The following is a 16,302-nucleotide window of genomic DNA, read 5'->3' as shown; positions in this document are numbered from 1 at the left end:
ACCTACGGCTTGGTCGGGCGTCCCTACAGACACAATTGGCCGTGTATGCGGGTGGGAAGCCGGATGTGGGTATGTGTCCTGGTTGCTGCACTAGCGCCTCCTCTGTTCGAATGGGGCACCTGCTTGGGGAGGGTGGGACTGGGGGGAAAAACGTGATCCTCCCTCGCACTAAGTACCCCTGGTGAAACTCCTCACTGTCAGGTGAAAAGAAGTGGCTGGCGACTCCACATGTATCGGAGGAGACTTGTGGTGGTCTGCAGCCCTCCCCGGATCGGCAGAGGGGGTGGCGCAACAAGCTTGGAAGAGTGGGGTAAATAGCCGGGTACAATTGGAGAGAAAAAGGGGGGAAATAAAAAAAAAGAGAGAGAAAAAGAATCATACATTTCAAATAGCTCACACAAACCAATGCTAAATGTCGTCATGAAAAATATAGATTTATTTAGGGCACCCAAGCCAATATTTTGGAATAGATGTGACAAAATGGAGCTGCGAGTGTCCACTTTCTCATCATAATCCATACAAGCACGACTACAGCCTTCCACTAAACAACGTAGTGTCTTGAATTAACACAAATACAAGGACGACGCATTCATCACTGCGAAAGCAACATCCATTACATAAGCCGATTACGTTCAGACAAGAGCAAAACTACCGTTGTTATATTAAGTAACAGTAGTGGGCGTATTTCCCCATGCGTTTCTTAGTCTTCCCATACCTTTCTTAAGTTGGTAATTTAAAATGATGTGTGTTTTGAAGCTCGTACCGCTGCCAAAAGCAATTATCTTGCTAAAGCAATGACACTTGGACCGTTAATGAGGTAATACAAATGGGAAATATCGGCCATGAGAAAAAAAGAAGAAGAAGGAAACAGAGCTATTGGTGAGGGGTTTCTGAACTATGCTCGCTGACAAGATTGTCTATTTACACTGTGAGATGACTGTTTCTGACACTGTGTGATGACTGTTTCTGACACTGTGAGATGACTGTTTCTGTATTTACTGACTGCGTGTCAGTCTGAGAGAGATGTGAGGTGACAGCTTGGCAGAGAGGTTTCTGATGTGCCATGCTGTCGTCTCAGCTGCGAGTGCTGTACAGGTCTTCATCCTCTGGGTTCGACTGACCATAGTCCACTAAAGCAGGGTCCGCGTTGAAACCAGAGACCCCTGGAGGACGGCAGAAGAAATGCAACAAGAAGTCAACTGAATGCTTAGAAGTATGGTATGCAGTGTGTATGAGCATTTGCACATCTGTGTGTGTGTGTGTGTGTGTGTGTGTGTGTGTGTGTGTGTGTGTGCGTGCGTGCGTGTGTGTATGTACACAGCTGTATGCAAAGTTTTGGGGCTCCCCAGGTCAAACTGCATGTTTTGTAGAATCTCTTGGTGGAATGAAATGAGCACAAACTCTGAAGAACTGAAAGCCCCTGAAAACTTGGGTTTCAAATAATAAAATGATCTATATGATACTGAAGATTTGTGAGTTAATGAGTATTAATCAGAGCCAGAATAAACAAAGAATTAAAAAAAACAAACAAACAAAAAACCACATCATTAACTGTGATTTCAATACGATAAAAAATGTTCACAAACTAAATCAGCCTGATCAGGACAGTGTTGAGTGCAGTCCGAACACATAACCATTCAAAGTGTCCAACAATCCAACAATGTGGTGGTCAGTGACAACTAGCTCAGTCAAGCTTGACTAGAAATGGGGGCGATCGGGCTGAGCTGGCGTGGCTCGGCGTACATGCTGCAACCAGTGGATTCCAATTTCCTCGAGGACGAACCAGAGGCCCCGCCGACCGTTGCCAGAAAACTGACATCTTTGCCCCCGTGCAACTGGTCGCTGAAAAATGAGTTACAACGCAGGAACTAAATGGGATCTAAGGTTAGATTAGCTAGCTTTGATTCATGGTGTGACAGGTAGCTGAAGAAGAAAATGGGTTTTCCGGGGGCTTTAACCGTGAAATATTTCTAACCTTTTTGATGTACAATTGCAATTTATTTGCTGAACTTCGCCAGAAGAATAAAACAGCAAATACGGCATGTGCAGAAGTTTAGACACCATCTCAATTAGCACAGAATCTGCACCTCTTTTCTCTTTCTAAATGAATCTTACTTGTTGGTAGCCAAATAGGGAAATTGATCAGCTTCATTAGAGATTTCTCTGGGTCTTTCAGATCTTACCTTGACTAAAACTTCTGCTTAATTTTCATTTTCAATCATGCAAAACTTCCAAAAAGTAGAAATTCAGAGCTGAAAGTGAATTTCCGTGCCAAATAAGAGTCGATTATGTTCATCTTGAGGGAAGCAGAATACATGAACCCATAGTTGTTAGGAGGAAGCACTGACATCCAGAGAGGCTCAATGAATCGGAGTATTTCAAAAACCCTCTAGTTGTCCTCACCTGCCAAGCACTGTTCTGCCGATGAGATTATAGCATCTAGATTATTGACTATTGCAAACTGTTATCTTCTCTCACATGTCTTTTCTCTCTCTCTGAATGATGTCTTCTTTCTCTTTTTCTGTGTGTGAATGGTGTCATGTGAGTCTCCCTTATGTGCATGTGCAGTCTGTCCTCCTCCCAGGTCTCCGTAGTGATGGTGGTCGCCACCTGGACGCTGCTTGGCATCCTCCTCATCACATTTTCTTTTGATATGTCTTATAAATCTATATAATTTTATTATCCTGTTTCAATGTTATATCCTTCTATCACTAAGATGTGTGACTAATTTTTTTTGTTTTGTTTTACATGGTGACAGTGGTCGCGTGGCTCGGGTCCTGGGCTGTTCCGGTGGCGTCTGGACACTGCTTGGCATCCTGCACATCATATTCTTCATATGTTTTATAATTCCATTATAATTCTGTTATCCTCTTTCAATGTTGTATTCTGTAAATTGTGTAAACACAACATCCATTGCACGTTGTCCGTCTTGGTAGAGAGATCCCTCCTCTGTTGCTCTCCCTGAGGTTTCTTCCTATTTTTTCTCCTTGTTAAGGGTTTTTTTTTAGGGAGCTGTTCCTTATCCGATGCGAGGGTCTAAGGACAGGATGTTGTGTTGCTGTGAAGTCCCTTGAGGCAAATTTGTCATTTGTGATATTGGGCTATATAAATAACATTGACTTGACTCATAGCTGGCTACAGGAAATGTTTGGAAACTGATTACTGCCAGCCAACAAATAGTAACTGAATAAGTAATTAAAATGTGCAGCAATATGCCACGTTCATGACTGTACCCTGCAGAGTTAATTTCTCATCACTTACAGATTCATCAAAACATGCAATTGACCCAGGGGTGCCTCAATTTTGCCATGAAACTGTACAAGAATCGACATCAGTTGCACCTGTGGAGGTCTCTGTCTCGGCCTGTTGGGGAAGTGGTGGCGTGTGTGTCAGGGCTGAGGCCTCCTCCACAACAGGGGTTGGTGCCTCATTGGCAGCAGCAGTGGAGTCGGTTAATTCTTGTGCTGGGGCTAAGGGCTCCTCGCTTTCTACGGGGGCAGGCAGTTGCTCAGGGGCCGGAACAGACTCGGCTGGTGTGGGTTCTACCACAGCCTCTGGAGGAGAGGGGAAAAACAAGAGAAGATTAAAAGAGAACAAAGGATTTGGAGGCTAAGTATGGTACTTGTTGGAGATAAATGACTGGACAGGTGGTGTTTGTGTGTGAGAGGGATGTGTCGCAGCTCTGTGCCAGAAAAGTTTATTTGATGAAAATTTGATTTTAAAACTCCTTATGCTGTAAAAGTTGGGCATCTTCTTTCGTGGCTGATAACTAAATTGATTCTTATGTGGGCTTTACTGCAGTTAAACCTTTTTTTAATCATCTCTGCAAGGTGTTTTCACTCCATTCAACCAGCTGCGGTGGCCCCGAACAGCTGAAAAACTCTACTGGGTTAGAAAAATGCCTATAAACTAAAAATGTATTTGCATTCATTCATCCAGCCTGACAATCCACCCCACCAAAAAAAAAAAAAAAAAAAAAAACCTATTTAAATTACAGCACATATTTCAGCAAATATATCATATTTCATAACAAATACATCCAGTTAAAGTTGGTCTTAAACTTGCAGTACCTACTGAAAATGATCCTGGAATGGGCCCAGCAGCAAACCTGGGTCCCAGGACCAAAACTATCCAGACACCCAATATCTTCAAAGAACACTTCGGGAAGCCCTGATTCAACACACCGGGCTTTCTCAAGGAAATACCGATTTCATTCACTGGACTTAATTAAAGCTTTAAATGAGTGCCTGGAAGAGGGGAAATCAACAACACGCAACAGAGTGCTTACCTGGTGTCAGTTCTAAGGGCTCGGGGGCAGACGGTTCTTTGGAGGCTGGCGTGAACTCGGCTGGTGCAGACTGCACATCTGCCTCTGTTGCTGAGGTGGGTATCGTCTCAACTGGGCTGGATTCAGCGGAGGTGACCTCGGATGTCTGTTTCATTTCTGCCAGATCTTCGCTGTCAACAGGGGAAGGCAGCTCCTCGGCAGCAGGAGCAGACTCGGACTGCAAAGAGTCTTGTTTCATTTCTGCTGGATCTTCGCTGTCAACAGGGGAAGGCGGCTCCTCGGCAGCAGGAGCAGACTCGGACTGCAAAGAGTCTTGTTTAATTTCTGCTGGATCTTTGCTGTCAACAGGGGAAGGTGGCTCCTCGCCGGCAGGAGCAGACTCAGACTGCAAAGAGTCTACCACTGTCTCCGACTCCAAGGTGGGCGCGGTCTGGGCAGGGCCGTCTGAGGTAGATGTGGGCTCTGGGGCATGGCATGGTGCGAGAGGCACCTCCTCTGCTACTGGAGAGTCCGGCTTTGGCAAAGTGGCTGGCTAACAGCGTCGAGGAGGGGAAAAAATATCACAGTTCTGAAACTCAAACTGACAAGTCGTCTAATCCTCGAGAAATTGTTCTTGTCAACGAGAAATACCAAATATAACCTATGTACATAACTGAAAGGGATAAGCACTAGTTCTTTGTATCTTATTACAGTTAAAACTGCAGTTCAAATATTCTGGAGTTCCACAATTTACTTGGGTAGAGAAAACTGCTTCATTATTCAATCCCTTGAGCAAGCGGGTCATCCACGTTGATGGAACTGTCAATAACGCCGCTTTTGGAGGTCTTTGCATTTTTTACTCTAGCTTATCACTTAACCGTAGGTCAATATCTATCTACTACTGACAAGGGGTGGGCCAATATTGACTAAAAAAATAAAATCCCAATGTTTTCCGGCATTTTTTACAATGATGGTAATTTGATGATAATTGGGAACTTTCTTTGGCTAACTAATAAACTGATATAGTCGGAACATGTTTTTGTGTTTGCAGTTTCACTGGGGCCGATGACCTGTGATCCTTTCATTCCCGTCATACTGTTTTCAGCTATTATCTAAATTTTGTACCGAGAGTGTTATGGAACTGAAGCATAAGCATTTTCACAAAGCTCTCATATTCAAATTAGCTACACCACAACGTTGTGAAGGAAACCCGGTCAGAGGGATTACGGTGCCTACTTTCTTTGTGGTAGCAACTACAATATTCTTCATTTTGACAAGAATAATACACATACTTGAAATAACTGCCCACAATGAGACTGGAATAACACCAAAAATACTACAACATTATGAGAAATGTTATGATATAAATTATGAGTATGAGAAAACAACTGTTCAAATGTGTCGGTGGTTTTGATTACACTTTGCACAATATGGTGCAGAAGGTGCGATTAATGCACTTTTTAAATGGAAAAATGCTGGCAGGCAGCTCACAGCCAGTGGGGGAAAAAAAGCAACTTGAAGCGTAAAATTTCGCTGCTGCCGTCCTGCTTGTCCAGAGTGGCAGGAATGAACAGGTGTTCTGGTTAACAGGCGTGTGTGTTGAAAGCAGGGAAAAAGCATCACTGAATGTGAAGATGGTGAAACAAATTGGTTGCTGAGCCATCTTTATCCACTGCTGGCTTTCGACAGTTTGCAAATCACCTCCGCTTTTTTTGGCACCTGCCTTTTCAAAATTCAAAACCACCTCAGCGAGGACAGCTGAACAATGTGGAGTTAAACTCTTCTGTTGCGGATTCAGATGTAGATATCACTGCATTGTCATTATCTTGCTGGCTGTTGTTTATTCATGCTTCACCCAAATACACACTGTTAGAGAATACTGCAATGTGAAACTACACGTTCCCCATCAACATATTAAAGGGAAATATCGTCACTAATAATCTGCATGTCCAGTAACTACTGGTGGTCTATCTGGCCTTTTGAAACTATAACCACTTGTGATTCATTTTAACAGAGGAATTGACATTGTTCTGCCAAGAGAGCGGTTCTGCACTGCCAACATGTACCAGCATGCACAGCATGAGAGTTTCTCACTGGCAGAGATTAGAAAACGAACATCTCAGCCGATCAGCTTTGCAGTTCTTTCGCCACCCCCTGAAGTCAATGGATGGCGGAAGTAAGCCAGTTTGCCTTACTATAGCAATACAAACAACATTGGCAAGTACTGTGTACGATCGAGGTCCCACCGCTATTAAATAAGGTTGAAAATCTGCAGAATTTCCCTTAAAAGTCAATGATGTCATTCGAGCATGCTCGATGAGACTGCTTGGTTTTTCTGACGCACACAGGCACACTTGATAAAATCAGGTGGCATTTTGCAGGAATGTAAACATTGATATCGTCACAAAGTATTATATATAACTCTCCGGCAGCCATACCAACATGTACCCTGGCTCTGACGAATGACAGAAGCTAAGCAGGTATGGGCTTGGCTAGTACTTGGATGGGAGAACTGGCAAAACTGAGTTGCTGCCGGAAGTGGTGTTGGTCAGCCAGTAGGGAGCAGTCTTCCCTTTGGTCCTAATAAAAGCAACAAATATGAAATCCCAATGCCCCAGTGCAGTGACGGGGACACTCTGCTGTAGGAGCTGCCGTCCTTCAGATGAGACGTTAAACTTAAGTCCTGACCACTGTGGTCATTAAAGATCCCATGGCAATTATCACAAAGAGTAGGGGTTCCCCAGTGTCCTACGCAAAATTCCCAACCTGGCTCTCTCCATCTGGCCACCTAATCTTCCCCCCATGTAATTGGCTCAATGATTCCTCCCTCTCAAGCCTATATGTGGTGAGCGTTCTGGTGCAAAATGGCTGCCATGCATCAACCAGGTGGGTGCTACACATCGGTGGTGGTTGAAGGGAGTTACCCCCTGCAATATGAAGCACTTTGGATGTCTAGAAAAGCGCTATATACATGTAATGATTATTATTATAACTCCAATCACTGACCTATAAAAGTTACCATCAGAGAATTCAACTGTCACAGTGATTTATAAACCAGATCATTTGCCACTACCTCTGGTTGTGGGGAAACCAGCTCATTGGAAACTTGCTCCTTTGATTTGGAGGTGAACAGAGAGGAGACCGTAGTGCCGCTCCACTGGCCTGCAGCATACATCTTCTTGCCAGTCACCTGGAGAGCAAACAGTGTAATAAGTTTAGAACCCAGTGATGAAGGTTGTTGGCAAGTTGTTGAGCCGAAGGGTTTTGCATGTATTGTCAGTATTTCAATAGTTTTACCTTGAGCACAGCCACTGTTTGGGCAGGGTAGCACACTGATACACCTGCACTCATCATGCCAAGAGGAAGTGCTAACCTCCTGAGGCGAGAGCCTTGAAAAAAAAAACAAAAAAAAAACAGTGATATTTAGGCCAACGTTCATTCATTCATCATTAGCTGCTTCTCCGGGGTCAGGTCGCGGTGGCAGCAAGCTAAGTAGGGCACTCCAGACGTCCCTCTCCCCAGCAACACCCCCCAGCTCCTCCTGGGGGGTCCCAAGGCATTCCCAGGCCAGATTGGACACTTAGTCCCTCCAGTGAGTTCTGGCTCGACCCCGGGGTCTCCTCCCAGTTGGCCGTGCCCGGTAAACCTCCAAAGGAAGGCGCCCATGAGGCATCCTAATCAGACGCCCGAACCACCTCAACTGGCTCCTTTCGACACAAAGGAGCAGCGGCTCTACTCCAAGTTCCCTCCAGATGTCCAAGCTCCTCACCCTATCTCTAAGGCTGAACCCAGACACCCTACGTAGGAAACTAATTTCAGCCACTTGTAGCCGCGATCTCACCCTTTCGGTCACTACCCAAAGCTCATGACCACAGGTGAGGGTTGAAACGAAGACTGACTGGACATTATTTAGGACAACAGCGATGGGGGAAAAAAAGAGGAAAAAAAAAACTCAGCATAGAAGAAACATCAAACTTTGCTTCATCCAGGATTACTGCTCTCATAGTAGGGGTAAATCTAAAGAACATTTCTAATTATACACGGGGCAACCAAGGGCTTATTTTGAGACTGGCCCTCAAGAGTTCAGGTTGTCCCACATAAAACTGCACCAAACCACCACAGTGAACGCTTCATTTTCTTATTTGCAATAGTAAACAGAGTTTTTGAATAATCTTTGTGTTTCTCAAGTATATATATATATATAAATACATAAATATATATATAAAAACAACCACAAGCAGCAGTTCAATGACTCGAGCACATGGCTTGATGTTTTAAGAAACCAGCTCAATTCAAAAACAGCACAAATCACAATGCTGATTTCGAAAGCAGAACTCGCATGTGATTTCTTACATTTTGTAGGCAAAGCGGTGTGTTTTACTGGTAAAAAATTATATCATTTGGGTGGTCAGTTTAGCTAGTTTCCCATTTGAGGAATTTATTTCATAAGTTTGCAATTTATTCATTTATCCGGTAATCAAAGCTTGGGAATTGACGTGAAACGCAAGCAAATGCAACAGGAAGTTGAAACGACACCCCACTATCATAAACAATCAATCAAAACCTTAACACTAAAAGTTGAGCAAACGTGGTAGCGGCTACTTTTTTTTTCTAAGACACCAAACAAATACGTTGTCTTACGTAAGAAAAGTCAGTAAAAATTCATTTATGAATACCTCACAGATCTGATGCTGAATGTAATTTTGCCAATACCAGTGTTTAGTCATCCAAAGGATGCCTGAAGTACTGCATCTTGGCAGCCCCATGGAAAACCCAGTCATCAGAGACAACTGTATACAACATAGGCTACAGTTACACTTGTTATTATGTGCCCTTCTTAGAACTGATCCTAAAAAACAAAAATCCCTGAATAAACTACCCCCACCCGACCCCACCCCACTAGGTTTTCATATAAGGTAAAGGAGTAATCCTGAAATTTTGATATTAAGCGCAAGTGCAGAGTTTGGCTGTGTGTAGAGTTTACCACACAGGATACACGTTACCTTTCCGTGCCAGGAACACGCCAAGCAGGCCAGCCAAGGTGATGGTGCTTACTCTGGGTAGAAAACCAGGTGGGGGATCTTTCAAATAATGATATGCATCTGGAAAACAAGACACATCAACACACTAAGTCAACATGCTATCAAACATTCCGTCTTTTATCACTTTCTAATATTGCTTTGAGTGTCATTGTAAAATAAATGTATGCTTTTATTTATTATTGTCTGTGGTAAGATTTTCATTGGGAGTGATGGAGAAGGACAGGATTAGGAATGAGTATATTAGAAGGACAGCTCAGGTTGGACGGTTTGGAGACAAAGCAAGAGAGGCGAGACTGAGATGGTTTGGACATGTGTGGAGGAGAGATGCTGGGTATATTGGGAGAAGGATGCTGAATATGGAGCTGCCAGGGAAGAGGAAAAGAGGAAGGCCAAAGAGGAGGTCTATGGATGTGGTGAGGGGGGACATGCAGGTGGCTGGTGTGACAGAGGAAGATGCAGAGGACAGGAAGAGATGGAAACGGACGATCCGCTGTGGCGACCCCTAATGGGAGCAGCCGAAAGAGGAAGTATGAAGATTTATTATTGTCTGAAAAAGATGTTGGAAACACTTTTGAGGAACAAATTAAGTCACAGGTCATAGTGGTTGAACTAGCAATGCCGGTATAATTGGTAGTATTAGAAGACTTAGGCGATAACATCACCTGTGTAGTAGACTTATGGTTTTCTTTAGATAGCAGCGGGGTTTTGTGGCAGTTAGAAAGACCGTCCTGTAGCCAAGTGCTTACCGCTCTGGTGAAATGAGTGATGAGCTTGAAGATGGCGCTGTACTATGTAGACTCACTACAAGCTACTCTCGCTTTGTTGTTTGTTTTTATGTTATATGTCACTTTTGTTGCACAAAACGTGTCTTGCACTATTACCTATGATCGCCAGACTTTACTGGGCATAAGATTAGATGTCCCCGACAGCTGGAAGCCGCATCACTTGCTGAAGGAGATTACCTACAAACAGATACCATCATGGAGTAATGGCCGCAGACAGCGCTGCAGGAGGTTAGGCAAAAGAGGTGGTGCCCTGGTGAGGCTACGACGGCATCCTACCCGGCCCCCGATTCCCAGCATACTGCTTTCTAATGTTCGGTCCCTCGACAACAAGCTGGAAGAACTTCATTGGTGAATAAGCTCTCAAAGGGACATGAAGGACTACCCGCTGGGCCCTAATACACCTGATAGGGCTCGACAGCCGAGGGGTTTTTCTTTGTACTGCATGAACCATTCCATGATGACTACTGGTAAGGCAAAGGCAGTTGGTGTATGCTTCTTTATTAACAATTCATGGTGCACTGATGGGGAAATAGTCTCTCAGTCCTGTTTGCCAGTTTTGGAACAACTAACAATAAGGTGCACACCATTCTATCTCCCAAGGCAATTCCCCTGTGTGTTATTAACTGCTGTGTACATACCACAACAAGCTACTCCCACAGCGGTGCTGGACAAACTGTATGGCGCCATTAATAGGCAGGAGAACCTGCACCCTGAGGCCATTTCTGTGGTGGGGGACTTTAACCACTGTAACCTGAAATCCATGCTACCAAAATTTTAACTACATGTCACCTGCCCAATAAGAGGTATTGAGACTCTGGTCCACTGTTGCTCTATGGTCAAGGTAGCATTCAGGTCTATCCCATGACCTCACTTTGGAAATTCCAAGGCAGCATACAGGTCTATCCCACGCCCTCACTTTGGAAATTCCAACCATCTGTCAGTGCTCTTGCTTCCTGCCGACAAGCAGAAAGTGAAGTGCGCGTAGCCCACTGTCAGGACCATACAGTGCTGGACTACAGAACACAAATCCAAACTTCAGGGATGTTTTGAATCAACAATCTTGGTCAGCCTTTAAGGATTCGGCCTCAAGCTTGGATGAGTACACTGAATCAGTCACTGGCTATCTTAGATTCTGTGTGGATAACTGTATCCCAGTATGGACTATTTGCTTCTACCCCAACCAGAATCCCTTGATTAACAGCAACATTCACCTGTGGTTGAGGGAATGTAATACTGCTTTTAAATCAGGGTCAAGAAATGCTACAAAAAAACAAAAACAGGTATGACTTAAGGAGAGCCATCAAAGCCGCTAAAAGACAATATTGGGTGTCCGGGTGGTGTAGCGGTCTATTCCATTGCCTACCAACACGGGGATCGCCGGTTTGTATCCCCGTGTTGTCTCCGGCTTAGTCGGGTGTCCCTACAGACACAATTAGCCATGTCTGCGGGTGGGAAACTGGACATGGGTATGTGTCCTGGTCGCTGCACTAGCATCCCATCTGGTCGGTCGGGGCGCCTGTTCGGAGGGGAGGAGGAACTTGGGGGGGATAGCGTGATCCTCCCATGCACTACATCCCCCTGGTGAAACTCCTCACTGTCAGGTGAAAAGAAGCGGCTGGCGCCTCCACACGTATCGGAGGAGGCATGTGGTAGTCTGCAGCCCTCCCCGGATCGGCAGAGGGGGTGGAGCAGCGACCGGGAGGCTCAGAAGAGCAGGGAAAATGGCCAAGTACAATTGGGAGAAAAGGGGAGAGAGTGGGGAAATTGGCCAAGTACAATTGGGGGGAAAAGGGGGAACCCCCCCCCAAAAAAGGCAATATAGGGACAAACTAGAAAATGACTACAGTGGCTGTGACTCGCAGTGCATGTGGAGGGGCTATTACGGACTATAAATCTAAACCCAGTGTGCATATCAATACCTCTGTATTTCTCCTGGATGAGCTCAACAACTTTTATGCCTGCTTTGAAGCTCAGAACTTGGACCCGGTGACAGCAGCCCAGTGTCTACCCGATGAAGTTGATCTACGTATAGGTGACAGAGGCTGATGTACATACATTTTTCAAAAGTGTTTCAAAAGGATGCCCAGATGGCATCCTTTCCCGTATCCTCAAGGCATGTTACACTCAGCTATCTCAGGTTTTTACCGACATTTTTAAGCTGTCCCTGTCATTGCGTGTGGTTCCACTGTGTTTTAAGAAAACCACCAATGGGCCTGTACCTAAGAAAACACCTGCCTCTTCCCTTAATAATTATCGACCTGTTACTTTGACCTCTGTTATTATCAGGTGCCTGGAAAGATTGGTTATATTATATATAAAATGTAACAGTCCTGTTACCCATGACCCATTACAGTTTGCCTACAGTTCCAACAGATCTGTAGATGATGCTATCTCATTTGCTCTGCATACAACTCTAGTACACCTTGAAAAGAAAAAGACCTATATCAGAATGTTTATTGATTACCGTTCTGCTTTTAATACAATCGTATCATCGAAACTGGTGTTGAAACTCAGAGGTCTTGGTCTTGGCAACTCTAGCTGTAATTGGCTATTTGATTTCCTGACAGGCAGGCCCCAGCCTGTGAGAACAGGTAAAACTTACTCATCTACATTAGTTCTTAAAACAGGCGCACCACAGGGCTGCTGTCTCAGTCCCCTTTTGTACAGTCTGTTTACACACGACTGTGCTGCCAAATATGACAACAACAGCATCATCAAATTCGCAGATGACACCACAGTGATTGGACTAATAAGTTACAGTGATGAGGGAGGAGGGAAGTGGAAGATTCAATCATGGTGCCATGATGACAACCTCTCTCTAAATGTCAATAAGACAAAAGAAATCATTGTTGACTTTAAAAAGATCAGAGAAAATCACATTTCTATTTCCATCAATGGGTCACTTGCTGAAATTGTGGACAGTTTTAGATTTCTCGGTTTACACATCACAGACAGCCTCACATGGTCTCTCAACACCCACTGCATCCTCAAAAAGGCACAGCAGAGACTGTGTTTTCTGAGGAGTCTCAAGAGTTTTGGTACTCATTTGGAACTTTTATTGCAGTACCATCGAGTAACTTGACAGGCTGTATCACAGTCTGGTTTGGCAACCTGACTGCTCAGGACTGCAGACTGCTTCAAAGGATTGTAAAGACAGCAGCAATCACTGGCATGGAACTACTACAACTTCATAATATTTACACCACTTGCTGCAAAAGGAAAGCCCAAAACATCATAACGGACACCAGTCACCCTGCTCATGTTGTTTTCGGTCCTTCCATCTAAAAAACGTTACCGGAACATCAAATCAAACACCACTCATCTCAGTAATAGTTTCTTTCCATAGCCTCAGGTTGCTGAACAGCTGACGCACCCATATGCACCTTAAATTGTTGCGTTATTGTGTACTTTTGGGATGTTTGTCCTTTGTCCTTGTGCCCTTTGTGTTAAGGCACAGAGAGCCTGAGCACAAGAATTTCCTTGTATTCTACACATGATAATAAAATTGAACTTGTACAGTGATGAATAGGTTTGCAGCACTATGGTTCACATGCATGCCTTTTCTTTCACTCATGTGATTCCTTCCCTCCCTCGTTGGCTGCTGACACCTACTTGCAAATCACTTGAATTTTCTACAAATGCTGTGAAGTGTACGGACTCTGTGTCACAGCCCAAAGGTGGCAAGTCTGTCTTGTCTTTCACCTGTGATATAATTCATATGGGTCTATCTATTATGTTGAACAAATTATTTTTGAAGAGAGTATTTAATTTTCCTTCTTTTGTGGTTTCTATCATATCCAGTCGTAATGCCTCATCTGGTATTCAGCCGTGGGAAGGAGAACCTTCTCTATGAGAATGACCTAAGGTAACCCACCCTCAACTCACCTTCTCCAACGTGGTACAAGTTAATGCTTCCCTTTTTCACAGAGACACAGGCATCCTGAAGAGAAAACAGGAAAAAAAAAGATAAAAAATATGCATTTAGCATCTGCAAGTTTCCATCACTGACAACCTCAACATGTCAAACCTACTAGCAAAAACCTTGAGAGTTGTAATGGTCTACCACAATATCAAAGCTACTTCCTGTCTGACTGCGTTTCACCATAGGCAGAATTACACCTCCACAGAACATCTGCAGTATGAGTGCAGATGCTGTGCTCTGGAGCCACAAACATGAAAAAAACCCAAAACAAAATGGGAAGAAACCCAAAATAAACTTGATTCACAATTTCAAAGCTCTTACATTGTTTTAGATTATTTATTCCTTTAAGTTAGATGTGTCTGTCAAAAGATTCTCATATTTGCAGTCACAGACTAATACATGAAGGTAATGTTAGGATAAGAAATAGAAATGACATAAGCAAATATGTGCTGGCATGAAATAGAAATGTAACTTAATGTACTGTTCTATGTGGCAACCAACAACTATGTAATTACCTGTAAAGCCCAGACATAAGGTAGCAAGGTCTCTCTCAGGTTAGTAAAGCCACTCTGAAGTGTCCCAGGCTTCTCTGCAACAAACTGAAACTGAGGAGACTGTGGCAAAGGGTTGTAGATGGACAGCTGCAGACAGTGGTGGAGAGAAATTTGTCTTATTAAGTTATACAAATGCAATATATCAGTCGTGTATGTGACTGCCAAGACGCTACGTCATGCCAGTCTCTCAACCACTGACAATACCTTTTCACGAGTAATTAGCTCATCGACTGGAGCTTCACTGTCTCCATGCACACGGATAGAAGCAATGCCCAGCACCGTCGGGACGGCCACCATCACCACCTGGACAAGAACATTGGCTATTTATTGCTCATGTTAACGCTTGGTTTCCGGCTTTTGCATAAGGCAAGACTTCTCTGTCCAAAGTAATGACTGATTTGCATTCAGTGAACACTCACGTAAATATCAGCTAATAGTCAGTAGGAGTGTCCACTTATTGTTGACTATATTATAGTCAGTAGAAGTATCCACGACTAGTAGTCGATCATTAACTTAATACAACGATCAAAACGCTAAGTGATCTGACGGCGAAATCATGTGTTCCGATAAGTCTATGGAAAAGGCACTGTTTTAAAACGTCAACATAGTTTTTATATTCTGGGTCAAAGTAAATGCTTAGGTAGCAATTATTTTTAGACTGCAACGAGAAATTGAGACGAGTCGATTCGATTGAGCTATGTATGTAATATTTAGCTTAACAAAAACGTGAACTTCTAAAGGGCTAATAGCAATAACCTCGATAGCAAAGCTATAGTCGTGCATCGGATCAGTATAGGGAAATGTCAGTTTATTCGTGTTCAAAATTATAGCTGCAGAACTACTAATATACATATACATGTATATGTGCAGACAAATGTTATTCTCTGTACAGGTGTGTCATAAAGCAAAACTTTGCTATTGATGAAATGTCATGCATTCACCTTGGCCGCCATGACAGCGCTCCTCTTCTTCTATGGATTTCGGGCGCCGCTTCAAACGTTAGAATAAGACGTAAAACTCACTACTGCCAACTATGGGCAGGAGTGGTATATCATGATAACGTCACGGCTGGGGCAACTCAGCGTCTCAGAAAAGATCTCTGACTGATGTTTTGGTTTACAAGGTTTTGTTGTGTGTGTGTGTGTGTGTGTGTGTGTGTGTGTGTGTGTGTGTGTGTGTGTGTGTGTGTGTGTGTGTGTGTGTGTGTGTGTGTGTGTGTGTGAGTGTGTGTGTGTGTGTGTGTGTGTGTGTGTGTGTGTGTGTGTGTTTTTAAATCGGCATTTAATGAAACTGCAGAAGCTCATCTCAAGCATCTTAGGTTTAATTCACTTCATTCATACATCGTGAGTGTGTTTGAAAGAAAGAATTATAGATTGAAAATCAATTTATGTTGTGAAAATCAACTGGTTGTGACGTGCAGAAAGAAGTCAGTGAGTGAGACTTCGCAAATCCTCTGTGGGGATGGACATTCTATCTATAACAACGTCTGGGGAGTTAGACAGGAAGCAGCCTTTATGTTGCACTCAATCTGTACAATCTGAAATTTGGTCTATTAACTACAGTGATATAGATTATACCTTGTATTATACTATTTTATTTAAAATCAAGAACGTTTATGCTTAATATGAATGAAACATGGGTCATAGTGCAGAGGATTCAGTTTATTGAAGTCAAAGTTTAACAACTTAAGTTTACAATCTGTATTTTTGTAATATATATTCATATATATGAA

General features: G+C 43.5%; 1 protein-coding gene across 1 annotated transcript; it reads right to left on the bottom strand.

Annotated features, from left to right (window-relative positions):
* Nucleotides 1-420: 420 nt before the first annotated feature.
* Nucleotides 421-15,527, bottom strand: apool (apolipoprotein O-like). The gene is made up of 10 exons (XM_056292773.1): nucleotides 15,512-15,527; nucleotides 14,775-14,873; nucleotides 14,532-14,657; nucleotides 13,980-14,034; nucleotides 9,271-9,369; nucleotides 7,565-7,656; nucleotides 7,341-7,457; nucleotides 4,289-4,820; nucleotides 3,342-3,554; nucleotides 421-1,163 (listed from the first exon to the last, which is right to left on the bottom strand). The coding sequence occupies exons 1-10, from the start codon at nucleotides 15,521-15,523 to the stop codon at nucleotides 1,075-1,077; spliced, it is 1,434 nt and encodes a 477-aa protein (XP_056148748.1). The 5' UTR covers nucleotides 15,524-15,527; the 3' UTR covers nucleotides 421-1,074.
* Nucleotides 15,528-16,302: the final 775 nt, after the last annotated feature.

Source organism: Lampris incognitus, chromosome 1 (assembly GCF_029633865.1).
Source record: "Lampris incognitus isolate fLamInc1 chromosome 1, fLamInc1.hap2, whole genome shotgun sequence".
NCBI lineage: Eukaryota > Metazoa > Chordata > Actinopteri > Lampriformes > Lampridae > Lampris > Lampris incognitus.
Note: the sequence above shows the minus strand (reverse complement) of the source record. Positions and strands in the feature narration are given on the sequence as shown.